The following is a 27,773-nucleotide window of genomic DNA, read 5'->3' as shown; positions in this document are numbered from 1 at the left end:
AGCTCACTTCCGCCACGTAGCGAGCAAATCACGCTGTTGCTCCGCCATCCAAAGACACACACGGATTCGTTCCGGGGCTTCAGTTCACTTCCGACCGGAATATATCACCATGGCAACGTTTAGTGAGCTCCCAATCTGCTCCGGAAGAGGTTATCAATTTATACAAATAGAATTACCGCCTACTGACCAATTGAAGTGCGTTACGTTGAGATTAAATTAACATTAGACAATTCCGCAGAAAATTAAAGTCATAAAGCAGAAAGCAATGTTTAAACAGGCGCACGTGACTGACAAAATGTTTAAATGAACAGATGTATAATCTCACTGCATCATCTAGAGAAAAATATCAGCATTGGATCGGCATTTTGACCCAGCTGACATTTACAAATTGTGGATGCAGTGTCCCTTTGCTGGTTAACTGTATATATTTTGTTTAATGGAAAAATTATGTTTAAACATTATTTTTGATTTGGTCCCAAGTCTACTTCTCACTCTTGGGGGTGCAGCTGAAGGAATATGTCTAAGATATTGTTGCTTTGGCAACACATTAATTTAAGTTGTTGGGTTAGTTAAGGCACATAACCAAAATAAATCCTGGGTATGTTGCTTTGTGGTAAAGTCCTCTTGTTGCATTGTAGAAAGAAAAAATCTCTATTTTTATCCATGAGTTAGGGAAAAAAACAGACATTGGATAAGCATGGTGTTTGTTATTAAAAATGGCACATTTATTGCTACATTACTGTTATATACACAACAGTTCTCTATATCTACTTTATATATAAAAAATAGGAAACTGGAGGCACTTTGAGGACATAGCCTACATAGATGTTGTCCCCAAACATGAGTGAAGACAGAGAGATTTGTAGCAGGTCATCTGTTGTAGAGGGCAAAAGGGCGGTTAACAAAGAATTTCAGGTGCATTTTTGATCCTTGGATACTGCAGACGTGTCTTTCATGTAAAGAAAGTCTTTAGTAGAGATTTTTCATATCACAACAACACCACATTTTTTCTGCAGAAAGGTTAGAGTGGGATTGACAAAGAAAATAATGTTTGGGGCATTTCCGTGGGGAAAGATTTGGGATAGAATGACAGGTAGAAAACCAAATACTGTTACAGATCAGTACCAGCTTATAATGATAAAGCCGATATATCACAGCTGTACATACATATCAATGCACATGCCAGTCAAGGACAAAATTATACTTAACAAAATCAGTACATAAAAGATGAAACATATTAAGTAGTTTTCAGCGTCAAAGTTGAAGACCGGGTTATTAGTCATCTTACATTTAATGACACAGACACTGAAGCAGTGTGATTCTTCATATAGATGTTCTGAGACACTGTCAGATGTTACTGAAGTATATATGTTTTATACATCTGTATTATAAAAAGGTACAACCTATATAAATCATCAAATGCAACATCGTCCACCATGTAGCAGAGAATTATTCAGGCACTGGTGAGTAACCATTATCAAAACTCCCAAAGTCAGGAAAATGACTAAGGCCACCCTTTTTGATTCATTTTATGCTTCATTTCATAATGAAACAGTGAATTGTGTTGCAGATTGTGCAGACCTCCCATTCTGCCCCTTCCTCGAACTCATCCACAAGCTCCTCAGAGAGCTGCACATCCAAGGAGGGCAGAGGGGGACTGGGAGGGGGGGTGCTGAAGAAAAATATTGTGTTTCATTTAAGAAGAACTGTTGCAAACACCAGAACAATCCAATTACAACTGGCATGACAGGTTTGTTTGTTTTCAAACATGCAATAAAGAAAAAGAGCAATATCACAACATGTGATGTTACAGCCAGATAAGTTTGTCATTTCTAACATTTCTAAGCACCTGGCACAAAAGAAAACACCTCACTTTGTTCCTGGAATCTAAATTGAGAGTTGTCTTACATCTTACATTTAAACAATGTAAACAAAAAAAGAAAGAGCAGTCCAAATGATAAAAACAAAACTCATACAACTATCTTACAAAGTAAAAAAAAAAGACAATAAAAAAACAATGATAAATCAATTCTACAAAAGGAAGAGCCTTAAATCCGGCTTTGCAATTGTTCAAAAAGGGGGGAAAAACAAAACACCAAATGCTCAACACAGCAACAACCAAAACAAGTTCGTCAATGGTGAGTGAATTCTCTACGGGGAAGCAGGAACACTCGTGATCCCTTTTGATGCTCAATTATTTCTGTCTTCTAGCAAAAGGGGATTTGCCGTAATACAAATCGCACGGAGACTTTAGTTTATTAAGTTCACCGTACTGTAACAGAGTCTTTAGGTATGAAGCGACACAGTCTGACCACGTGGCTGAGAGCGAGCGGCTTCGTGATGCTGGGCAGTGACAACGACATCCATGCGCTCTAGTCCAACCTGTCCTCACATGCACGTCGGATTCTACGTCGCTGTGGTTCTTGGATTCGGGTCGAGTCTTTGCTTGTATGCGTGAGTGGAGGGTCTCTCTCCAGCAGTCCCCTCAGTTATAAACGAACCAAAAATAAGCCGACGCCAAGTCGGTGACTGTGGCTCCTTTTCAGCCAAACCAAGAAATAAAAGAAAAGAAAATACCACAAAGAAAGAAGTCGGCGCTCTTATGTTTCCCAACCTACCTCTGCAATTCAGTCATTACGTAAGAAGATAATAACGATGGATATTTTATCTTGATGAAACACTATGCATTAGGACTCCTTTGGGCACATGTTTGAACAGGTTTTGTTTAATCATAATATATAAACCCGGGTGTCCCTCTTTGCCTGTGAAGAATGTAAGACCTGCTTTTCAGATGGGAATGCCAATAATCATCCAACGATACAAATCCTAACTCTGCTTACACAAGCAGTTGATCCAAAACGTTTCATTTGATCCAAACAAGTTTTGCTCCCAACATGTAAAGCAATTTTTCAAAATGTCTTACAAAAACATGATCATAAGAATGTCCTTATGTCCAATTTCCACTGTCTCCAAACCGGTGTCCTCGGTTCAAAGTGTTGTCTTGTTAAGATTAATACATTTTCCCTCTTCCTGTTAAGAGTGTGCTTGTTACTTTTGTATTCATAGTCAGGAATGTGGCCACCTGCTTTGTCAGTAATGAGGTGTGTGCGTGTGTGCTTTCCAAAAGTTGATTAACACACACTGAGATGCATGACAATGATAGATTAAGGCCACGTGTTCTAAGGGCTGTACAATCAACAGGAACTGGAAGGGAAAGAAGAAAAAAAGAATGAACATTTTTTTTTCTTTTCCGTCATACAAAACAAGCTATTGTTCATTATATTATTGTGGAGGAAAGACAGAAGAAACCTCACAACACACAATCTGTGAACTGACCTGAGAATCACATATGTCCATCTCCAAGACCAGGGTGACCCCCACCGAGCTGCATCTGAGGGTCAACGCCTGAAACCTTTTCCTCCTCTCTCCTCTTGAGGCAGGCGGCCTTTGGGTTTAAATTACGCTCTTTGAAAAAAGGACCAACACATTAATTAAAAAACGGTATGGGCGGAGGAATAGGAATTCTTGAGATTATTTTGCTTTTCCCATGGAAATCTTTGAAGACATTAAAGCAGCAGTTTGGAAGAAACAACCAGGTCGACAACAGACAGGGAAGAACAGAAAAGGGGAAAAGGAAAGACAAGAATTGCAGACGTTTGGCAGAAAAGGAGGGATATGCTTCCTCAAATATTCTCCCTTTTTTCTCCGTTTTTCTTAATTTTTCCAAAGTGATGCGAGCAAATAGAGAGGAGAAAGCCAAAGTGAATGCCACACAGTAAGCTAGATCAAAATTAAAGAGGAGATTTTCTGACGGGTGAATGACTGGCAACTGTGGTAAGAGATGGTTGGTTGTCTATGTAGATCAGACCTTCCTCTATTGGCTGACCTACCTCGCACCTGCTTCTCCAGGCCCATTATGACCTGGACAGCCTGCTGCAGGATGATAAGCTTGGTCTGGGCCTTGTCACTCTGCAGGTGGACCTGACACATCCTGCCCAGCTCTCTGAAGGCTTCGTTAATGTCGCGCACGCGCACCCTCTCCCTAGTGTTGTTAGCGTGGCGGCGCTCACGCTCCCTCTGCTCCTTCTCCTCGGCAGTCAGGTTTTCATCGGCCACCGAAACAACACTGCAGCCAGGAGGAGAAGTGGGGGTTGGAGGGGCTGGTTAACAAACCCAAATCACAGCCCTGGCTGAACCTGGGCCAGACGTTCTCCCTTTAACTGCAGTTATAGTCTTAAGCATCGTATCACTTAATTTTTTTAATTGCACCAATATATATATATATATATATAAATATTTTGTTTATATCTATATACATATATATATTTGTTTTTGGCATGTCTATGTCTGGTGCTAATTTCAAGCTTTTCACCCAAGATGAGACCAGTGGAATTGCAGAAGAAGATCCCAGTCGAGTACGGCTGTGTTGCAGGAGAGGTGCGGAGGGTGGGAAAAAAATTCCGTAGATCTACAGATATTAAATTATACAGCTTTATAAACATGAATGAACGTAATGTCAATCCGTCCGAAATTCAAGTTTTGTGGGTTGAGCAAGTGCGACAATAAATAATCTCAAGCCAAATTTACAACAGTCGACCTGAGAGAACATGTCTAATTAATCTGTCCTAAAATCTAACCAACCAACATTTTAATTTGGTCTTTGGGGTCCAGGATGGAAGTTGAGGGGATTTGGTGACTGTCCAGAGGAATGAAAGTTATGAGGGAGAGAGAAGGGGAGAGAGGAAGCAACACCCTCTGCCAACATAGAAATAGCCACACAGGAGAGACACAAAGAAGAGAGACTGAGGGCATCATGTTAAATACATCAGCAGTAGATGTATTTATCTGAATGTGAGGAAGAGGAGGTCCCTGCTGACATCTGTAAAAAGAAAATCAACGATAGGGGAGCGAATGAAGCAATAAAAAAAAGGGTTGTCCCCAATACAGGATGGCAAAAAAGGGGTTTACTGCTATAAAGGCTGTGACATGCAGCACAGAGACAGGAACTGTGATGAAGCTGAAGACTGGTTAATACAGACTACGCCCTGCGTCCATGCTAACCAGGGTGCCAGAGACAGACAGGGACCTTATGAGGTGTTTTTTTTATTTTTATCATAAAGCTGAAATAACCAGAAACTATGAATTGGCTCAATGAAGAAACAGTGAAAAAAAGCAAATGAGCACAGAAAGATGTGTTAATACTGTTAAAGGGTAAAGCGGAGAAACATTTAAGCATCTTCACAGTGGAGACAGACGGCCAATTATGAGACGAGGCAACACATACTGCATCAGGACAAGCAGTGGTCCTGTATGTGTTGCCAGTGGACGAAAACCTTAGAAGATGAACAGGAGAATGGGCATGTCTAAAAAAAAAAAAAACAGTCACACAGCTTATTTTCCTTAATCTAAGCCCCTCCCTTTTATGATATGCTTTAGGATGGACCAAAAATGTGGTTTGACTCACTGGTATTAAGCAAGGACGATGGACCTCATTCTGTGTTTAAAACATGCGTATTAACGTCCTACTTGTTCTTCCTCCGCAGACGAGGTTAAACCTGCCTTGGCTCATGAGCAAGCAACAACGATGAAGGCCTGTCCGGCTGTCTACATCACACACCAACACCGCATTCATAAATAAAAAGGTTCTAACAGACTTGTTTAAAGCCCTTTGTGTATTGTGTGTTTTTAAGCCTCATTTGCGTTTAAGAATGAAGGTTTAGAGATTGGTTGTCAAATTTTATGACTCCATCACACAAAGAGATGAATATGATCTGTTGTTATTGTGATTATACAAATGTAAGTCATGTGGCTGTTGTATTGTTGCCAGATTGATCGATCAAATCCGCTCTTGTTTTTCTTTCTTTTTTACTGGAGCCACACCACATTCTAACGTATTTTTCTTTTCTAATCCACGTCACCCTTGAGGGAACACTGAGCACAGATGTGACTCAAATGTGGTAAGTAGCGTAAACTAGTAGTAAGTAAGGCTGTGCTGCTCACTTTTAAAACGGCATTGCTTTTCTCCATGATAATCCTTGGGCTTAACATATACCTCATTTAGAGAACTTTGCATGTGGCAGTATGCTGATGCCGCTTGTCAATTTTTGCGTGGGTTATTAATCTGACTTTTACCTGTCCACTTATGTTGTGCCAGTCAAGAATATTTCCTAGCATGTATAAGTGAATGAGGCCCAATGTTTTTACCACAACAAGTGGAGTCAAGTTAGGTACTACAAGCAATGTAGGAAAAGATCTAGAAGGACATAAAGGAGCTGGGAAGTGAAGCCGTGTGGGAGTTTTATTTTGTAGAGAGGCCCTTCCCCTCCTCTTCCTTCCTCCCTGGACACCCACTGACCTCGGACTTGCTGCTCCAGGTTGAGTATAACGTTAACGGCCTGTTGCAGTACGATCAATTTGGTCTGCGGTTTCTCGTGGCTCAGATGGAGCTGACACATGCGGCCCAGCTCCTTAAAAGCCTCGTTGATGTCCCGCACACGTAGTCGTTCACGGGTGTTGTTTGCCATCCTCCTCACTTTCTCCCGCTCAGCCTTAACCTCCACTGGTAGATCTTCATCGTCCTCCTCATCATCCAGACTAGCAAAGGGCCAACGGCAGATGAGGCGGGAGTGAAACAAAAGTATGTGTACAGTTCACTGATAAGAATTTCCCAATTATGGGGTGAACAATATATTTTTCTAGGAACGTCAAAGCCACATGTAGGGATAAAACGCCAAAGTAATTTCATAACAATTACAAACACTGCTAGAAGAAGGTAGATAACATTAGGGTTTGGCCACGTGGTGGCAGGGGCAATGGAGCCCTCGAGGGACTAAAGGTTACCACCACATCCGACGAACCATGAAGGTTAACTACTCTACTGTGAGAGAAATGGTTGCGTGCGATGCGATGTCTAAACTACAGCAAAGCACCTGAACCCGAATCAACAACAACAAACACCTAACACAAGTAAACTTCATAAGTAATGGGATTGAAGACTGTAGCAGTGTTTACGATTGTGATTGAATTACTTTCACGTTGAAGTTCCATTGCATAAAGTTTACATTGTTTAAATTGCACTAGATGGGTATTTTGTGTTCATTAACCTTTATGTTTGATTCAAATGCTGTAGTGCCTTTAAGGATGTCAGATTTTAAAAGGGGGTTAAGTATTTACTCTGCCACAACTGTTCTTGGATGTGATTCAGATGTTTGGTCTCTATTGGTTATAATATATAACATATAATATGGTTTCCTCTTCAATCCTCCATTTACACTGTAACCTTTTAACAGCCAATGTTGAACCAGGAATATACATGTTGACATAACTACTCAGTCTCCCTTATCGTACAAGAGAAGACCAGGGCACAACTGCAGATCTTTCAAAATCACTAGCTCCTTTTTTGTTAAATTAAATGAATGACTATAAAGAATCCTGTCTAGAAAGGTTGAAAGACCATTTTCTTGACACATATTATACTTGAACCACAGCGGCATTATATGCCATGAAATCTCATGCAGTGATAAAAGAGTATAAATCTTGTGTAGAAAAAAAGGTTTTAGACACCTTGTTCCAAGTCGGGCCTTCATGTCTTTTTTCTCATCCTCTGACCTGTCGGTGATGGAGCAGTTTTCATCGTCCTCCTTGTCCTCTCGTTTGATATCAGAACCACTGGAGCGCTTCAGGCTACCAGACAGGCCTGTACCGGGGGTTCAGAAACAAGGATACCAAATAAGATAGCATATAGAACTAGCAAATATGAATTAACCTCCAATGACAGCACAGTACTGATGCTGTAATACTAGAAAACCACAGATAGAATCACCTGTAAAACCTTCAGGCTGAGAGCCTGGTTGGACAGAGTTGGGGCCATGGTGACCATGCATAAGTCCCCCACTAGAGGGCAGACCAGCAGACTCCTCGTGGTGACCAGACATCTTCAGGACGACAATTAAACAGTATTTCAATGACCTTGCAAGAATCGTTTAGTACTAGCATAAAAGCGACTAAGCTAAGCGACTAAAAAAGCGACTAAACGCTCTCACAAAATACCGTCACTTTAAATTGAACGGTCATACTTAATCTAGTCATTTGTGGCTTGATTTTCTGTAGTGCTTTTGAAATAATCTCACCAGTCCGGGCAGGCGACTGGCCAATCCAAGTGCTGCACTGGTGAAAGCTGGAGGTAACCCTAAGCCAGACGAGAGCAGATTGTGCATCTCAGCCAGGCCTGGCACTCCTTGCCCGCTGGCATGACGCTGTAGAACATTGATGGCTTCGTCCAGACGGTCCTCCATTTTACTAGGCTGGGGAATACGATGAGACAGCAGAAGGCCATGCATGAATAAATGTGGCATTCTGTATTTTGCTCTGTAATTTACTCTAAAAATTTGTCCTTACATTAAAGACATAAAATACGAGACATTAACTAACCATGGATTGAATTCCACCCTCAAAGTTTGGTGAAGGCGTGGCCTGGCCAGAGGATCGAGTCCACTGTGATGCAGAGCCTAGAAAAAAAAGATCATATGGTTTTGAGAAATGCATCCAAATAGTATTGTTTATATTGTATATGTTTGAGGTTACTATGTTTATCTAAAAAATGGATATTGCATTTTTTGCAATTTTTATGTTGCACAAAAAAAAAAAGTGTAAATGATGCAGTTTGGTAAAGGCTAAAACACAAACCCGAAAATCACAACAATTATAACTACAACTATGTTTATTTATCTAATACACGCAGGTATTACCTTGAAAAATAACTTTTGCGTTTAACCCATCGACATCATCATCAATAAAAATATGGACATTACATAAGTATCTTTTCATGTAGAAAGGATTTCAGTGGATACATTAGACGTTTATTCATCTATCATACTGCAAAACCAGATGACCTAAATGTAAAGGCAATCCCTAATCCAAACCCTAACTATGCTGGCTTCCTAATTCTTACTTATTTGAATGCTGTGGAGAACTTTTTGTTTGTAAAGGATTTCCTGTGTGTGTGTGTGTGTGTGTGTGTGTGTGTGTGTGTGTGTGTGCGCGCGCGCGCGAAGTCATTGCTTAAAACGTAAATTAGAAATTGTAAAAGAGTGTTGACTGAGTCTAACTGATGGCAAGATGCATTTTAAATATATTTTACCGACAATATTGTTTAAATTGTAATGGCATATGCAAAGATACCTCAATACACCGAAATAAAAACCTTTGACATAACGTTTTACTTCCACCGTGAACCCAATAGATGGAGCTGCATTGTCACATTGTTAAGAACCATTCAGGCTTAGTTAGAATGACAATAATTTAAAGGTCTTATCCACGTACACAACAGGAAGGACACTGTATTGATTCATTAAAACATCTCAGGAAAATAGGACTGGAGCCGTTTCCTCACCTGAAACCGCCTGGGGAGAGCCGGAGGGAGTAGACGGAGATGGAGGGAAGGTGTTACTGTGTGGGTCTGAGGGATAGATCTGGATAGAGGAAGAATTTGTTCTCAATTAATTCACATGCAGCATATTCCTGTATATTTATTATGTTATAGGAATATAATAATATACAACATTAAGTATTAAAGTGAATCTGTTATTACTTACAGATGCCAGGGCTTTTCCAATCTCATCACCTGAACTCCCCGGTACTGCTCCTCGATTGGCTTTTATGAAACAAAAAAGTATTTCAAATTGTATTGAATGCTCAATAAACATTCTGCAATGTTAACAATGTTGCATGAAAACATAAACACACAGAGGATAGCATGCATTAAAGGGTTTACCCATAATAGGGTCAGCCATAGGGGGTGTGTGGCTGGGCACCCCGAAGCTGCTGGGGCCAGAGTGGAAGCCGGAGGGATGAGTTCCGTTCACCTCACTGCCGTGCATGGGGTAGTTCTGGGGGGAGAGGGGCAGTGGCTGCCGTTTCTGAGAAGCAAAGAGACAAACATAATTAAATAACCATACAGAAGCCATCAATGATGCATCCGACAAAAAGGGTCAAAAGACCTTGTTATGGCTTGTTAGAAAAACAAGACCAAAGCGAGAAGGCACAACTCACCAGTCTGTCTTGGGGGTTGATCGCAGTGAAGGGAGCATGCTGGCTCAGATGGGGGGAGTTGCCCAGCATGGCAGAATAACCAGGCTGAACCATCGACCTGGCAGAGCCCCATGGATCAGAGGGCGGGTGGAGGCCTTCTGTAAAGGGGCATCCAGCGGGGGAGGGGGGGGCGAAGTATAACCAGCCACAAGAGATGAGAAGACAATAAAGGCCACATATGAGACATGTCACATTATCGTGATGGCTTCATTCAACTGTAATGCACTATTCAACACCTGTGCACCATAGGGTGCTCACTGGCATGTGGCTACAGTACGTTTGTACATCCTGACTTAGGATAAAGATATTGCCTGGGCCTAATTTCCCAACCATACTGACAATGAAGGCTTTCTATTGTCTTTGTAAGGGTCTGATACATTTACGCTGATTAATAGAAAGTGTCTCAGTCAGACTGAACTTTTCAACCCAACACAATGAACAAGGGGAGGCTCTGAAGGCAAGTCTTCTATTGACTGACCTTGCACATAGAATGACGGTGTGAAGACGTTTCCTGCCTTGGAGACCGGGTAGCCAGCGTTATCCCTGTTAAAATCTTCTCCTGAGGCAGATGCATAAACCTACAAGAGATACACAGAAGAACAACAGAAGTCTGTTCAGCTCGGTGCTCATAAACTTGCCACAAATCCCTACAACACAATTAGCAAACTATATGGTGTAACTCGACATGCAGTCTATATTATACATGGCATATTACTTTTAAGATAGTTATACAAAAGGTTCCCTAAGAGCTTCTATTGTCCTTTGTATTTAGGAGAATGACAAAAAATTGATCTCCCCATAAAATAGTATCAGCACCTGAGTTTAAAAAAAAAAGAAAGTAGAAGCACTAAATAAATAATTAAACCCAGCCCTTAAAAGTATGTGTTCCTTAATAGGCCAGAATCTATTTTTATGGTCTGGTTTTACTACTTAATTCAATAACCAGGTCGTTGCAACATTTCCACATTCTGCAGCACTGAGCATTCTGTATCAAATATGCAGTGTATGTCATCTCTGTATTGCTTGTACATTTTATTATGTTGAACAGAAACACATGAGGATGGTTTAAAGATACATCAATCACTCTCTTTAAGCCAGTGAGATGAGTCCACACCATGGGAGATGCATTTTGATATAATGGACACTAAGGAACCAATGCTCTGTACCACAATAAAATTCTCAATCAAGACTATTCTAGACGAAAAACAAGTATCAAACTGCATCTGCAATACTCAAATCAAAATGGACTGAAGTTTTCTTCTGTAATTTGATTAAACAGAGAGAAAAGGAGAGAAAAAAAGAGGGAGAGGAGAAGAGGGAACGAAGAGATGCACTCCTAATTACTGAACCATCTGCCGAATGCTGGATGGCAGCCAACTCCACTGGCAGCTGGGAAAGAGGGATGGGGGAGGGAGAGAGAAAGAAAGGGGAGGGAGGCGGAGGGACTGAGAGGGAGCCGAGGGGAGGGGGATGTGGGGCAGAGAGGAAGGGGGAGGGGGTAACGAAGAAACAGGAAAAAAAGAGTGTCCAGAGAGAGAGAGAGAGAGAGAGAGAGTGGGAGGGAGGGAAAAAATGAGGTGGAGTAAGAAGCCCCGTATACATTCGCTTCAATGATCCACGGTGGCCATAAAGTAAGCAACACACTATAAATACATGCTGCAAATAAGTGACTGGATTAGTGAGTTGGTTTTCCCCTCCTTCTACCATTTCAGTGTTGTCCTGTACGGCAGCTATTCTCCCGCATCGCAAGCCAAGAAGAGGCTCGAGATGCTGAATAGTATGTGAAACGGGGCGTAAAACAGAACAACATGAGCTCCTATGCACCAAGATATACTTCCCGGCCATGTTTCTTGATGATACTACTCACCGAGGAGGGCAGGCCAGGAGGCACCTTCCTGATCTTTTTGGGTTGTGGTCCTGAGGAGAGGAAGAAGTTAAACTTGTGTGTTTGTGTGGATGCTTAAGTCACGTCATAACCACCAATGTAGGGATACATTCAATAATGCAAAAGGTATTCCAGTCTGATGTTATTAAATAACTTTCCTTATTGAGAACTCAGTGATTTCACTTTCTAACTAAGCAGAAGTGAGATTTCTCACACACTTCAGAAAACCTCAGCAGGGGGAAGTGATGCTGTACCCAGAACTATAAATGTGTATCTGAACAAATGACACTTTTTCCGAAGAGATATTTTATGAGTAGGTTCAAAACTGCGCTTGAAACCATCCCTAACTAATCTTACCAATGGGCTCCTGCGAGGGTCTCCTGCGAGCGTTGCTTCCCTCATAGGAGGAATAAAACTGAGAGTTGGTCTTCAGGCCAGAGGGGGAGAGGGCATCAGGACTGGGCATGGGCATCTCATTGGGCATAAAGCCCGGCTGGAGATGGTGCAAAAAAAAGTACAAGCTTGAGTACAAGGTAAAGCCAAACATTGTGGCAGTACATTCAAAAGAATACAAGAGGAGAAAACTGACTAAGCGACAGTTTCCCTTAAAGAGCATGAGGAGAGAGGGCTGGATGCGTCTGACTGGATTACCTGTGCAGCAAATGACGAGTATGGTCCTCGCTCAGCCTTCCCTGTTGGGAGAACAGCATATAAAATAAGGTCATGATTGTGAATATTTATTTTTTATGTCTGTATTAAATCTCAATCTGGTCATTCCCCTTTCTCCATTTGGGTGCTCCCCATCTGCTGTGTGAGTGCATTATGATGATGTGTGGTATTTATGGCTGTGGACAACGAAACAACAACAAATTGGCCCATTATAAATGGTTGAGGGGCAATTGTGCCAAACCTCTGTCCCCTCCCCTGACAGTTAAACAGAGGGGAGCTATAGGCTACCATAGTCCCAAGGGACAGCTTTGTTTGTGCATGGGTGCCCTTTACCCCCCACACTCCCTCCCGCCCTGAACACACAAACTGCAACAACAACACACGAAAAGAACCCTCCTCCACATCCCCCTGATTACTCCGCTCCCTTCATCCACTGCCACCTAAGCATAAATATGGCTTGCACTAAAGTGGTACATTAGTGTCTAACCTAGGAACGGCTGCCTCTCAAACAAAGAACTCATTGTATTGGTTCAGTCACTCCGTCCATTGATACAAACTTGTGCATTTCACATAGCATGTTCTTCTCTTATTAAGTCCTACTATTAAAAACACAGGCCCCACATTCTCTTGGTGTAAAACAAAGACTACGTGAAAGTGTTGGTTTCTATGCTTCAGCGGCTTAGTTCAATTTAAACCTTACCAACAATCCCCGATCCATACATGGGGGCAGAGGCAATGCCCTCTTGCTCACTGTAAAGGCCTTGTTCTGCATAACCCTGTGGGAAAGACAACAGAGCATTAGGAATATAAAAATAGATACAACGAAATGAATGGCCCAAATAAACTGTTGTGTGTTTATGTGAATATGTCCAGAATGTTTGTGTAACTTGGCTCCTAGACTGTGAACCATATCTACTTTTAAAACCAGTCTGACACAATGTTAATTGTAGATTGTTTTGGCAGGACGGTCTGTTAGGTATCCAAAAATAAAGCAATACAGTAGGATCTGAACCGTCCATAACGTCTAATCTTCCCAAGATACCCAATCAGTTGTAGATATATGAGATGAAAATGAACACTGTTGGTACCAATGGTAAGCTCAGAATATCTGCTAATGTGATTAGTTTGGAGATGAGATCATAGCTCTTCTGTAGTGCGGTTCCAAAAATGGAAAATTGTTTCATACTAGTAGGAATCTGAACGGTATAATTAAAGTTGTTAAGAGATTCATAATATTGTCTGATGTGTGATGAACCATTATTTTATGATTCAGTGTGAATATGTTCATAGATCACGAGTCAAATGTCTCCCCATGTGTGTAATATATCTTAATTAGTTAACTCCTCAAATGTTGTGTTTCCCTCGAAAGCATGATATCTATCTACAGTCTGATTAAACTTACCCTTCCCTGGTTGAAAGCTGGACTGTTCTGTTCTCCTGGCCCCCAGGGACCGGACCCACTCCTGTCATCCATACCTGTAAGACAAAGAACTGGGTTAGACCCATTTACCCACAAAAGGGCACCAATTCTTAACAAAGGATTTAGGCTTTGTAAAACTAAGTTTGACTTCAGAGAATGATGATGACCTGCTTTTATTCAGTTGTTTCAGAATGCTCAAAGTAACCTCAATTGAAGAGCTTCACTTCACAGCTCACACAGAGACGGCATAGTGACAGCGCTGTCACATAGCGTGGATATGAGCTGCAGGAAGTTTGAATAATTAACACCCAGTATGAGGTTCTCAGAATCATCCTCGACATTCTTCATTCTCCCACTCTGATGCTTTACATTTTCCACGGCAACACTCATTCGCCCCGCAACACCATTGTCTTAATACAGGACGCATGTTCAAGGTCTCAATCGTACATAGTTGACACATGTTATGACTGGACACAAGCGCTACTGCTTGCAGAAAAGTAAACGCGTTTAAAAAGAGGTGATTTTAAAGATTGGTGAAGCAGAAATTCCTGCCCGTCCCCTTCCTCTAAATCTCCTCTAGTACTGCAGCACAGCATCTCAGGGGGAAAGCTGAAGCTTAATTGCGTAGTGATTTGCATAATTGTGCATATTAATGAAGCTCAGTCTTATGAATATTCATATTTTTGTTTTGTTATCTAATTAAAAACGGGAGACAGGAGAGGGGAGGGAGTAAAGGACGGCTAGAATCATGACAGGATCAGCAGTAGAACAGACTGATGGGTCCACAGTGCTCAGAGCAGCTAGATTGCCGTGACAACTCTGATCTATACGCACGACACCAGCAGAATAAGAGATGGAGGAGACACGGTCTTGCCCCTCTCTGTGGCTGACTGTCACTCTGCATGTCAATCAACAACGTTAAAGAACATGTACAAACCATTATTTTCCGCCGAAGCAAAGCTCCAGACGAGAAAAGCATCCAATGCAATGTTTAGTGTTCGGTTTGTTATCACTACCCAAAAGGTGCAGTATTTTGATGAAAATTGAAATTGAAATTTTAATTTCTGGGGAAACATTTGATCTTCCACACAACTACATTATTACCATGATTTCAGAACCAAGTACGATATCAGTACAGTATGAGGGGGAAAAAAGGATGAAACGCTATTTATCAAGGCATTTTCACTCCCTGAAGAGGAACTGATGATTGTAAGGAACTAGAAAAAACTGTCACCTTTCATTCCACAAATAGCAGGGTGCATATAGCACTTTGCAGAAAACTAAACACACATTCCCCCTCCTATAAGAATACCATTTTCAAAGCCTTCGAGGTGAAACATACATTTGGGATTGAATGTAATTTAATCAATAGGTCGAGTGAGAAATAATAGCAGGATGACTGTTAATATTCACACATGAAGGAATAAAATCATGGGATAAAGGAGAGAAGAAATAAGATAAACTGAGTCATTAGCATCATTCTTTCTAATCAACGAATTCATTTTAAGCAGGTGAAGAAAAATGATTGAACTATGATTTAATGATTAATTTTCACTCCTGTCAATTCTATCTAATGAGATTTTACACCAAAAATGTATATGGGGGGGGGGTTCTATCTTTGTTGTTAAAGAGTCTTTGTGTTGTGTGTTTTCATTAATATGCAGGAATAATAATCACGCATCTCTATACACAAATCTATTGTGCAATGAACCACAGAAGTAAAACAATAGAAATAGCATGCAAACACACGTATATGCTTATGAAAACTATAGAGAGAAAGAGAATGAGACTGTTGGAGGGAGGGAAACCCTGACTTCATCGGCACTGATGATGATGATGCAGGGAGAGACTCAGGGTCACTGATTTATTTTATTTTATACCCACCAGTTGCAAGTCTAAAATCTTAAATTATCAAAGCATATGTAGATAGATTATGTAGTTTACAGTTCTCTAGATGACATTCAGGGCTTCGATACAGCAGCAATAAACTATTGTCTATGTTAAGACATAGTGCAGTATCGCATGATACCGGAGCAGAGTATTAAGTAACTTTCCCGCGGTGTTGTAATCCGAGCTTCTCTACGTTATGTTTACATAGCCCGGAGGGCCCACACGTGCCTTTTAGTGTCCGTGCTCACACGGCGGTTGCAGCTGATGATGCTGTTGCGCCCGACAGCGCCATTGCAGAAGTGTACCCCCCGCCATTAAGTTCCCCCTCAGCTCAACACTGTTAGCTCTGTCAGCACTAGGCTGTCTGCACTGTTAGCAATTTTAGCTGTGAGGTGCAGGAACTGCATCGCCATGTTGAGACAATAGAAACCCATTAGCACCGTAAGTGCATTAAAGTAAAACCTTTTACTGTGGAGCCAAACCGGGCTCTTTAGTTGTTTATGTCATATTATTATATAATGTATTAGATTATTATTATGTGTACGCACATTTCCACATACACAGTCTCCCCTCCACCCCAAATATTGTAAGCCCAGGGGAAACACTGTATTGCATTTTAATTACTCATAAAGAAATGTAGTTAAGTAAAAAGTAGCATCACAATTGTACTGAAGAAAAAAGTAATTTAGTAAATGCACTTTACTCAATGAGCTCCACTATTAGCTTTAGTTTTACAAAAAAACTGGATGTAATTGAATGCTGGTGCGACCAACGTTGGTAGCACTGTTAGTCCGGAGCCCTGGGTGATGTTACTGTGTGAGTGACTACCTGACACACTGTTGAAATCAACAATATATTTTGGTCTTAATTAAGAACCAATTCAGAGCTACCAACCTAAAGAACTGTGTTGTTGTTTTAGTGAAGTTTAAGGTAAGAAATAAACCTTGCTGCAGTTTGGCCGCATCCAGCGATCGGTGGACGCACGTTCAGTTGACTAGAGATAAGATAGGTTGAAACCAGTAACTGCCAGCAAAGTATTCATATGAAAAGGGTATAGTTGACTTGTTTTGACTTGCCTGGTCCTTTTTTAGTTGTTTTCTTGAGCCTTGCTTGTGTGACCCTTGTCACATCGTTTCAGGGCCACTGTGGTTTGGCGTTGGAGCGAGTAGCCCACCAATAAGAGGATCGGCTCCGCTAGTGCATGTCAACGTGTCCTCGGGCACATATACGATATGCTGTTCCTATGAATGTTGGCTGGCTCTGAGGGGCAGGTGGCACCTTGCATGGTGGCCCCCGCCCGCCATCAGCGTATAAAGGAGACATGTAATGATAAAGTGCTTCGAGTGATGACCCGTTCAGGTGGGTGGGTGAATGTGTCTCCACACGCTGCCAGAACCGTTCATCAGCTCCATTTTGGGTCTTTAGAATATCAAAAAATATTTGCATCAAAAAAATAATGAAAGCATTATCCAATCATCATCATTTGTTATCATTTTGTGAACGGGCACAATGGTTTTGACAGAACTGGTTAGATTTTTCTTCCTCTCACTATTACCAGCAGAGTTTTTTTGATTCAACACATTTTGTTGTTTTAGTTTTTTCCCTGTTATAATGTGTTTATTGTAGATTCCTGTGTCATTTTTACGATATCCATTAGCAAAACCAGCAGAGCCGAAAGCATTCGAAAACCATGAGTAGGGCTCTCAGACGGTCTAGTGGGACCGGGAAAAGGAAAATGAAGGAAACGGTGAGTAACATCAGACAGATTCACTGGTGAACCCCAATGCACTTCTCCTCCCAGCATGAAACACCCCTTTAAGCATGGCTAGTCTTTAATTACACAGGAAAAGATACTGGAAACAGACAGACAGCCTGAGTCACAGGCTTCATGAGCAAAACTCCTGCACATACATTGACCAAACTTGCAGACATGCCTTTGCTTTTATATGAACTGTGCCGCAGGCACCTGAAACAGAGCGTTCCATTTTGTCTACACACCTTCTTCCTTCCTTTCCCAAATGATTCACACAGACACAAAGCATGATGTCAGGTCAGATCTTGAGAGTGAACACTGTTAATGAAATACTGAACAATGTACAATAACACAGCCATGACTGTTTTAACCTGTGATTCACTGGTGACGTCTCTCAAACAACAGTATGCATCAACCCTCCAACAAAAAAAGAACTTACATTTGAACATCATAGTTCTGGCACTTTAGAAAATCCTATACATTTCAACAGCAATGTCAGCCAGAAATAGGAATGGATTAATACCATTATTGAGCTTATAGTGTGATAAGTAGCTGAATCAGATACTGTGATAATGAGGATAATTAATTTAATCAATGCTTTTATACATTATATACTGAATTTAAATTGCTGTGTGTGTTTTGACAATTGTCTTGCTGTTTTTAAATTGAGTGTATTTGTGTTATTATTTATTTATTCATGTATTAAGTACTTGGTTTTACAAAGTTAGAAAAGGCAATGTTTAAGTCAAGTCTGAGTTGCCTTCCACACAGTGACGCACACATTCCACTAATATTGGTGTCGGATCAGTGCATCCGCAAATGTTAAACTCTTCCCCTTCTGCATTTCACCCCTACCCAAGTTTAAAAATACATTATAGGATTCTCAGTTTCTAGCACCCAAAAAACGAAAGTGCAGTTAAAATACTAACGGACTAGCGACAAAGCGCATTTGACCAGAGCAGAGAATGGATCATCACCGAAGGCTTTAAAAAGGAGGTTTTCCACAGTCACACAAGTTACACCTCCCTAATATTGATAACCTCTTTGCAGCTGCTCCACAATTAGCAGAACTACAGAGACCAAGTCAGGGTTACTTGAAACGGATCTTAAGGCCCACATTTTTGTAAAATGTCCCTGTACAGGGTTTGTCGTGCCAAACCTGGCAACCTCACTCTGACACTGAGGCTTCAGATAGCGAGTCTAGCACTTATTCACCAAACCACAGTTACAACATGTGACTACTCCTAAAACCACAAATAGTTGTTTCTACATTTCTGTATTTACACAGATAAACCAATGAAATGTAATCTAACTGAATAAGTGAGAGGACGGTAGGCAGTTGTTGGAACTTCGGAAAAGGCCAGCTTGGCAATCACCACCGCCTCCGGTCTTGATGGCTAAGCAAAGCCAACTCTTCTTGGCCCCAACTTTTAGTTATAATTCAGACATGAGTGCCACACACTAACCGTCTGTAAGCTCGAAAGGTTTACAAATTCCTAATTTGCTCCCTCACAAAGACATTAGGGCTGTAGTCAACCAAGGGAAATCTTGGTTTTCTTCCACAGTCTGCCATCTTGCACCACCATGTTTCTACAGCAGCCCAGCGTTCCGTTATCTGAATGTGGGTGTGTTCCAAAACTCAAAATTAAACGGGCCCTGGTGCTAGATAATCACAAATTGTAGCAATTAAAAGGCCTTAATGTTATTGGTGCTTTTCATCAGTACTTATTAATGTTTCGGCTTCATATGTTATCAAGATGCAGCAGCATTTGCCCAGCTCCCTCTGACCAGCCTGATCTCCAAAACCTGTTCGTAAAAATGTATACGAAAATCTTGAACATACAAATTCATAGTGATACATACTAAATAAATACGGACTGCAACTGATGACGTCACCCTATTCATAGTGAATGGGGACCTGCACCCCGTAAACACACTTCGTGAAGTCTAACGATGTAAAATAAATGTGTTATGATTGCATTTTTAACGAGAAATCAATGTTAACTTGTAAGAATAGAATACTAACCCTAACCCCCTCAAAAAATCTAACATCGCGGAGAGACGTTCACTCAAGAATCCAACATGGTCCGCAATGTTGTTCACTCAAAGGGCGTGGTTAACCACCGCAAGTTCGTATTGTTACGAATTTGTATGTTCAAGATTTTCGTATACATTTTTACGAACAGGTTTTGGAAATCACATTGCTCTGACAGGCTGATCTACTCCAAGTACACTCGCACGTAGATAAAAACACAGACAAAGAATGAGCAGATGCAATAACACATATTACCTAAGTTGACGGCAACTGCACTTGTTACTGTAAGTGCAATTCAATATTTACGAGTAAATAGACTAAACAGAAATACATCTATACAACAACCACAGCATGTAAAATAAAAGAGGGACCTAATTCAATTGACTTTGTCTGGAATCTCATCCACCGGCAAAATGTTACACAAGCAGAACGCACAGGATTGGACAAAAGCTTTTTGGATAAACTTGCTGGCTGAGATCAAACAGCCATTGGAACAAAGGACAGGAGAAATAGAATGATACTGACAGATGTTTTTCTTCATAAACTTCACCCCGAAATGTCTTACCTTTAATTGACACTGTACATTTGTTTCCAGTGAGATATGAATCGCTTTATATAGTGATTGTAGGGGCTGTTGTAAATAGATCAGTTGCTGCTTTAGTTAACTCTAAATATCCCTTCTTATTTTATTTGTTTATAAAATAAACCATTATTCAGTAATCTTGAAAAGCACAGTATTGATAAGAGTAGCTCCAAGATATACTAAAATAATGAAGGTCCATATCCATAACTGGGGAACACCGTAGTTCTCCACTCACGCTTTGAAAGGGGAGGGGGGGTCTGAGGGGTGTTTAGTTGAACACACACACGTGTTTTTTTGAGGCGCTTATCTTCTTAAACTGAAGAATGACAATTTGGTTGAACATTAGCACATTGACCCACTGAGCAGAGGCATCTCTAAAGGACAGCAAGTGGTCAACTTAATTAGTAATAATTAGGACACTAATGGTTTTTCATAGCAATGGAAAAGTAGCGAACTAAAGATTCTTTTTTTTTTTTTTTTTACAAAAAATCCACTGAGAAAACTTCAAAGAAAAATCTTGATGTGCATCTATAAAATAAATGCAGTTTTTTTTTTGTCACAAAGAACAGCTTCTATGGTCCAATTCATTTTATGCTATTTACATTTTACACCTATTATGGGTGAGTGTTTGGTTCGGAAAGGATTTGGGGAGTAGTATCATTTTAAGCCTGAGGGAGAATGCCATGAGCAGCCGTTGGACTGATAACATCAATGTGTCTCTTTTGTAAGTACACACCTTGCTCTAACAAAAGAACATGCAAGTGGCCCTCACGTCAATGGAAGAAATAGAGCCCCCTAAACCCCACCCTGTCGGCGCTTGTCTTGTCTTTCATCTTAGCTTCAATATCCTGTTTCATTTCTATTACCAACCGAAAGACTGACTGCGCTTCTGCTAGCATGTTAGCTCTTAGTCTCTAAACTGATAACTTGGGCTCGGCTTCTGATGAGAATGAGGCATGGGTCCAAGTGAAAAGGAGTTATGTGAAGTGGGGTAAGTAGGGTGTGAGATTGCAGGACAAGGACAGGGAGGTCCTTAGTCACAGGGTAAGCAGAGGCGATTCATTGGGCATTCCTCTATCCATAAGGGATTGAATGGCAATAGCTGAGGAGGTGAGGAAAGGACACATGCAAGGCAAGGCAGAGAAAGTCCCGAGAAGATCGCGCTTCATATAAATAAGATAAAACCAACTGTCAATTTCCCTGAGTTTTTGTTTGTTATCTGAAAAGCAATTATTGAGAACAGGAACCATTTTCTTTTCTATTAACATTCAAAACACCTCAAATGAATGACGAGTGGAGTAGTGAGAGGACAAGAAGCTGCCATGCTTTACTTTCAGGAAATGTAATGGTTAGCATTACAAACAATTACAGAGCTTTAGGTGAGTGGAAACAGGAATTTCTTTGACATAACATTTCACTGACTTTAAAAGAATATATATCAAATTGTCGTCTTACCTGTTCCTCCAAACTGACTGCTTGCAAGAGTAGTTGGACGGTTTTTGCCGTTTGTAACTGGAGGCTCAAACATCTGAAAAGAGAGAGGAATTAAACTGTAAAATGTGTTCTATCTAAAACTTTGTTCTTTACTTGTGTGAAGGTTGATTAGGTGGTAATTGAAACAATCCCATCTTAATTGGCCAGCAACTGGCATGAGGCAATCCATACATTCCAGCTATGACTGAGTGACTGCTCACATTCAAGTGACACATCAGCAACAGTCTAATATAGAAATGGCATCCCACTATTGCTGAAGAAAAACGACCGACTGGCCGAGTCATGGATGCTCCAATATGAATTCACATTTGAACCTACTTGACAACGGTCTAGGAATTTTTGTTTGATTTGAATAATATAATAACTTGATGATATGTGTATAGGACGCACATTGAATTCAAGTAATGACATCTTACCGCGCTAAAATCCAGCAAGTCGTTGAGCTCCTTGTCGGTTTCCACTGCAGCCATTCTCTGCTGCTGTTAACTTGGCGCTTTCAGTCTCAGCAAGCGACTACAAGAGAAAGTAAAGATCAAAGTATATTTCAACCTATTGTACCAGCAAAGGCAATATTTTGACTAATGGGGTTATACACATATAGCATTCATTTTCTTTTGTTTAGCTGGAAGAGTCCAAACTACATTTGCAGGCTTGTGAATATTATCCTGAGTTATACAAATTAGGTCAAATTTGTAATTGCTTTGTTCATACTGTGATGGGTAACTGGACATTAGAGGCGTCTTCTTTTGAATATAGTTAAACTAGAGCCTCCTTTTAACATGTATGAGTGGCCGCTCAAATCGTTGCCTCTTCCATTGTTTAGTTGTACCTAGGGGTGTTGTTAAGGGCCAATATCGCAACAATAGAGCCATTGAATAAAACTTGTGTCATAGCCAAAAGGAATGGTGTAAAAGGTTATGAGAGTAACAAAAAAGATCTTGCTTTAGAAAACATTACAACTACCCAACCCTAACTCCAAGCAATGTCCAAAATAATACCCACGCTCAATCGAATATTGATTTCTCCCACAATTTTTTGGAACATAATGATTCGGATGACTCAAAATTATTGTCTTTTTTAAATCTATGAAAACTAAATTAAATGGCATGAAGGGGACGCCTGACATATTTAACCAGGAAGAAAAAAAAAACTTTACACAGACACTCCCATTTCTACCATTGAGGAAAAGGCCTTTACCTGCTCCATGCACAGGGGCCACGTTATTATTGAAGCGTTTTGCCATAATTCCCGTGTTGAGCAGCGTTACTAGATCTACACAGAGATTGGTTTTGGTTAAAGACGGGCAGAAAAGAAATGACTTTATTAATGAAGCTGTGGTATGCCCACACAAGACCAGTAAATGGCAATAATCATGCAGTAAGTATTTTCATGAGTGGCGGTACGGTAAAACACTCATCTAGGAGGAGATCATCTTTATTTCAAATGAAAAAAATTGTACTGCAGATGTAACCTTCTTGAAATACCATCAAAATATTCAACAAGTACTGAGAAATCCACTTCGTTCTAAGAGTTTCCCTGGTGAGCCACATCTAACATGTGCGACCATGGTTCAGCCACAGGCCACACTGCAGTCGTTGTTAGTTGGGCCCTGGACTCCGGCAGCTTCCTCTACCTCAAATACCAACATGCTCTAACAGCTCGTTTGAAAAATTTAAGGAGTAAATTACAGGGCATGCTTAATTCTCGAGTAAGAGATGTATGGTCTGACCCGCCAGTATCAAATGCAAATCCAGGCCATGTGTGTTAAACGTCTAAATAAGCACAATTTCCACAGAAGGTGAGCCAACCAGGAGACACCCTGCAATACGAAAGCGGTGAACACCAGCAGGGCAAAATCAGAACGTTATTATTTTGTAGTACTCAGGAGGCATTGAGAAAATTTGCTCAGTTAGTGTTGTTGGGTGTTGACGTATGGCTGCTGTTCCTCTAAGGTAGCGCAGTATTCAGTAGTCTAAAATATATTATTGTTTTTTGGGGGGCGTTTGGGGTTTTTCCACTTTAAATAGATTATACATGTGAAGCAAATTATTTGTCTTTAAAACTTGTCTAATCTGGTTCGATGTTTTTGTACATCTGCAAATGTAAATGTAACACAATCATCGTATAAGTGCCAACAATGTCTGAATTGCTGTGATTACCAAGACAGTGACTAGTAACTTAAAGTATACAACTAGCACTACTTCAACAATGTATATACAATTGAGTTAACACTTTGGCAGTCAATCAACAAAAGCTGACCACTGTGTAGATTTTGTCCAATCTTTTGTTGTAACTGCTATATGGTTTTTCCAGTTAAGAAGGGGGGAAAAGTTAAAATGACAACACTACAACATTCATACTGTATTTTGAGCAATTAGGGTGGGATTTTAGATTTGTATGGGTTGTGAAATAGGCTGCATATGTAAATCTCTTGGGATAATTTCACTTCTAACATTAAAATAACTTTTCAGGACATGAAGGAAGATTTACTTTAAGTTATTCACTTGACAAATGATTTTAATTTTAGGTAATTTCAGCTGTTCATTGAAACTACAATGTTACTCATGAAATGAATCTAACTTTATACCAATTGCATTGGAGTGCAACTTTGATCAGTGAAAATCCTGGAAACATGGGGACTAATGTCACTACTTTATTTATAGTCAAGTAAAAACGTTATAACACCAAAAAATGTTGAACTAACATCTGCGATTGTGCGATGCAACCACTAAATCAAGCCTAACGGGGAGAAAGAAAACACACAAATAAATGCAAATATTAGTACGTCGTGTAATCTTTTCTCAAAGAGAAACCAGTGAAGATAAATGTAGAACATTTGCATAAGGACAAGCGAAAATACTTTGGTACTACATAATCCGGTAATTTCTGTCTTTCACTGGGCTGAGGTCAAAATGGGGGATAAGTGTTCGCCCCTCCTAACAAATGGAAGTTGCAAACGCTTGTCTCGCGCACCCCCACCTCCGGCCTTCCCATTTGGCGAAAAAGTTTTAAAAAAAGGCAGAAATACCCCCACAACATTTCACGCCGGTCGCCCAGAAAGGAGATTTCGGGACTTTTAATGGGCCCCGTCGGAAGGTTAAACCCCTGCGGGACGTTTTTTAAAAGGGCCTTAAAAACCTGTTGCCCACCCCTCACGTCGAGCAGGAGAACGGGGCGCTAATGAACACAAAGACTCGGGCCACCAAAGTTTCCGCTGAACGGCCAGAACGCAACAAAACGCGAATAAAAGTCACCAGTTCTTGAGATAATGGGCCAAAACAGTGTTTTGAACGTAAGCAAGATGGAGTAAATAAGGCTTCAACGGGCATTCTTGTTGCTGTTGGTGGAGGGAGAAGAGAAAAAAACAGAATACCCCGGAGTTACACTTATAACTACGCTTTTATTACCATTGCACCATTTTGTGTTATAAACCAGTGAGTACAGTGATCCAAGCTACGTTAGTAAAACTCTTACATATTGATAGCGGGGGGGGGGGGGGGATTAGCCATTTTAGCTGCAGCCTGGAATGTTGTACCGTTAGATAGAACACACCACCAACGCGTGTCGCCGTTAACGCTTAACGGCTAACGTTAAATACGTGCGTTCCTCGTCAAACCGTCATACTACAGAAAGCCAAATCCCGGGGTCGCCGGGGGGGAGAGGAAAGGGGGGGGGGGGGGTAATTCAGTCCGGCGATATGCTAATGTGCTGTAACAGCTAACGTTATAGCCCACTGAAGTGAACAAAGAAATCTTTTCCACCGCATATAAGCTAACGTTAACCACAGTCGCGATGGTAACAACGCCGCGAGGTCGCTCAGGCCGAAAGGGACGGAGAAAAAAAAATCCAAGACCCCGCTTTTCCCGGCTGTGGCACTCGGTTAACAACTTGAACGATGCGCTTAAAAACTTGACTATTACTCCGGTAACAACGCGACAGGCGACTTCGGTTTGACGTGCATTTGTTGCCCGTGGATGTGTGCGCGTAGACATATTTACCTGGATTCAATTCTATGGCATCCAACGGCGAGAAATCGACGGCTGCAGTAGAGAGAAAAACAAAGTTGGGGATAGGATCCTTCCCCCCGTGGTCCGGACTGCGGGCTCGATGAAAATGAGGAAAGACAATATGAACCGCTCCTCCGTCACCTCGTCTGCTTGTTTTCGTCACGAAACTGAAAACACGTTTTTAACCATAACGCTGAAGCCGCACTGTTTCCTTATTGTGAGAGAAAATGTAACAATTTCATTTTCCAAGTAGACATTTTAACAGCCTCCACATTGTCGGTTGCAATGAAGTGGATATCACTCCGCGGAACAGCCTACGGGGGGACATGGACGCTGGAACATTAGCGACGTCCAATCTCGACTCAAACGGACATAACGAACGCGGCAGGCTTCAGTTATCCTTGTATTAATGCAGCAGTTAATTTAAATAACACAACGCGTCAGTTTGTGGGTGTAAATGCCGCACAAAATGACTATACTTGGCAATTCGCGGGGACCTATGTCGACGCGCGGATGAGGACGGCGGAAAGCCCAACAGCCTAGACTTGTAGAAGATGGAATGATAATATCGGAGGGCGGACCAATGGGATACGACACACATTTGATTGACACGTGGGGCGTCCAACCATATTTCATTATCAGCCTTGAGGGCAGTCTAATTTTGCCTTAGGGTTGCACGCGTTTTAATTTTGTTCTCAAGCCCTGCCTGAGCTACAAAAAATATTCGCGTTTGTTTGATAGTCTAGGAGAAATAGTCCGCCGTCCTTAGTTGTGCTCCTGTGCTAACATTAATAGACCGTAGGAAAGTTTTTATTTTTAGGTATTGTAATTTGCTAAATTCATGGTCAAAAACCTCAGATCATGGTGCAACCTGGCAATGAATAAATACCAAAACGGGCAATATGTTTTATACCATGCACAATTCCATGTAATATTATTTATCATGCATTCGCAATACCCATTAGTATTAGTTTAGTAGGGTTTGTAGTTCGCCTACGTGAATATCTGCTTAATAAGAAGCTCATTTATAACCATACCAGTAGCCCCTCATTTTTTACATCTATAGTATTGCACGCTCACAAGTTATCCAATAGTTATGGCTTGGATTTAGCTTGGTAATAAAGGAAGAACAAAAACATTTGCTGTAAAATGAGTGCAACATGTGTGAATGTGCAAGTGTGAATTTGTATTGATGTGGGGAAGAAAGACTGAAAGACTGTTGAAGAAAAATACTAATAATACTGGTACAATTGCTTTCTTTTGCCAAGCTGGAATCTTGGTGACTTTGCATGCAGCATCTAACTCACCAAAGTGTCCTGGTTTCTGTTTTCTCACGAGCTGTACCTTGGTGGTTATGTAAACAAGGCTGCAGTTACTGTCGGCGTTTGTTTTGAGACGTTCAAAAGAAAACCTCAACTGGTTTGTGGGGAAACAACCTAAATAACATCTGTGCTGGCCTTTACGAGAAAACTCAGCCATCCACTTTGTGGTTCACACACACACAGACTCAGCATGAGTTGGACGCATGCAACTCAAGCACACACCTGTATGTCATTAACAGTGTGACTAAAGACGGGTTACCATGTTATCTTTTTAAAAAAAATAAATGTATAAAAATGTAGGCTACAACAGTAAATTTGACTCGAGAGCAAAGGCAGCTTTGAAATGCATTGTTAAAGACAGATGCAGTTAAAAGCATCTTTATGTTTTTGTTTTTTTCCGACATGGTTAGGAGCATTCAGGCAACGTGAGCACATCAACCTCATTGTGACAAAACTGGTATCATGTCAGAGATTCACTTGAGAAGCTCCTACAGCACACCTGGGGAAAGACGGTGCATGCTTTTGCCACGGAAGTGATCGTATCACAGCTACACGCAAAACATCAGACAATGTTTGGTTTGTTGCCTTTTAAAAAGTAGGACAAATGGCGTGCAAGAAAAACAACA

General features: G+C 40.9%; 1 protein-coding gene across 6 annotated transcripts; it reads right to left on the bottom strand.

Annotated features, from left to right (window-relative positions):
• Window positions 1-703: 703 nt before the first annotated feature.
• Window positions 704-26,754, bottom strand: tcf3a (transcription factor 3a). Of its 6 annotated transcripts, none has more exons than XR_013467103.1 (21): window positions 25,817-26,387; window positions 22,235-22,331; window positions 21,780-21,852; window positions 14,046-14,119; window positions 13,344-13,419; window positions 12,626-12,666; window positions 12,332-12,467; window positions 11,957-12,006; window positions 10,568-10,667; window positions 10,051-10,187; window positions 9,773-9,917; window positions 9,594-9,652; window positions 9,392-9,470; window positions 8,431-8,507; window positions 8,130-8,303; window positions 7,823-7,934; window positions 7,564-7,696; window positions 6,356-6,594; window positions 3,891-4,126; window positions 3,337-3,465; window positions 704-3,204 (listed from the first exon to the last, which is right to left on the bottom strand). XR_013467103.1 is itself a non-coding variant. In XM_040170663.2 (20 exons), exons 2-19 carry the CDS (start codon window positions 22,286-22,288, stop codon window positions 3,344-3,346), a joined length of 1,881 nt encoding a protein of 626 aa, XP_040026597.1. In that variant the 5' UTR covers window positions 22,289-22,331; window positions 25,817-26,754; the 3' UTR covers window positions 704-3,204; window positions 3,337-3,343. The 6 variants fall into 6 exon arrangements, 4 of the variants coding, with proteins under 4 accessions (XP_040026597.1, XP_040026600.1, XP_040026599.1 ...); XR_013467104.1 differs by having other exon boundaries at window positions 7,609-7,696; XM_040170663.2 differs by lacking the exon at window positions 3,891-4,126 and having other exon boundaries at window positions 25,817-26,754.
• Window positions 26,755-27,773: the final 1,019 nt, after the last annotated feature.

Source organism: Gasterosteus aculeatus, chromosome 3, assembly GCF_964276395.1.
Source record: "Gasterosteus aculeatus chromosome 3, fGasAcu3.hap1.1, whole genome shotgun sequence".
Classification (NCBI taxonomy): Eukaryota; Metazoa; Chordata; class Actinopteri; order Perciformes; family Gasterosteidae; genus Gasterosteus; species Gasterosteus aculeatus.
Note: the sequence above shows the minus strand (reverse complement) of the source record. Positions and strands in the feature narration are given on the sequence as shown.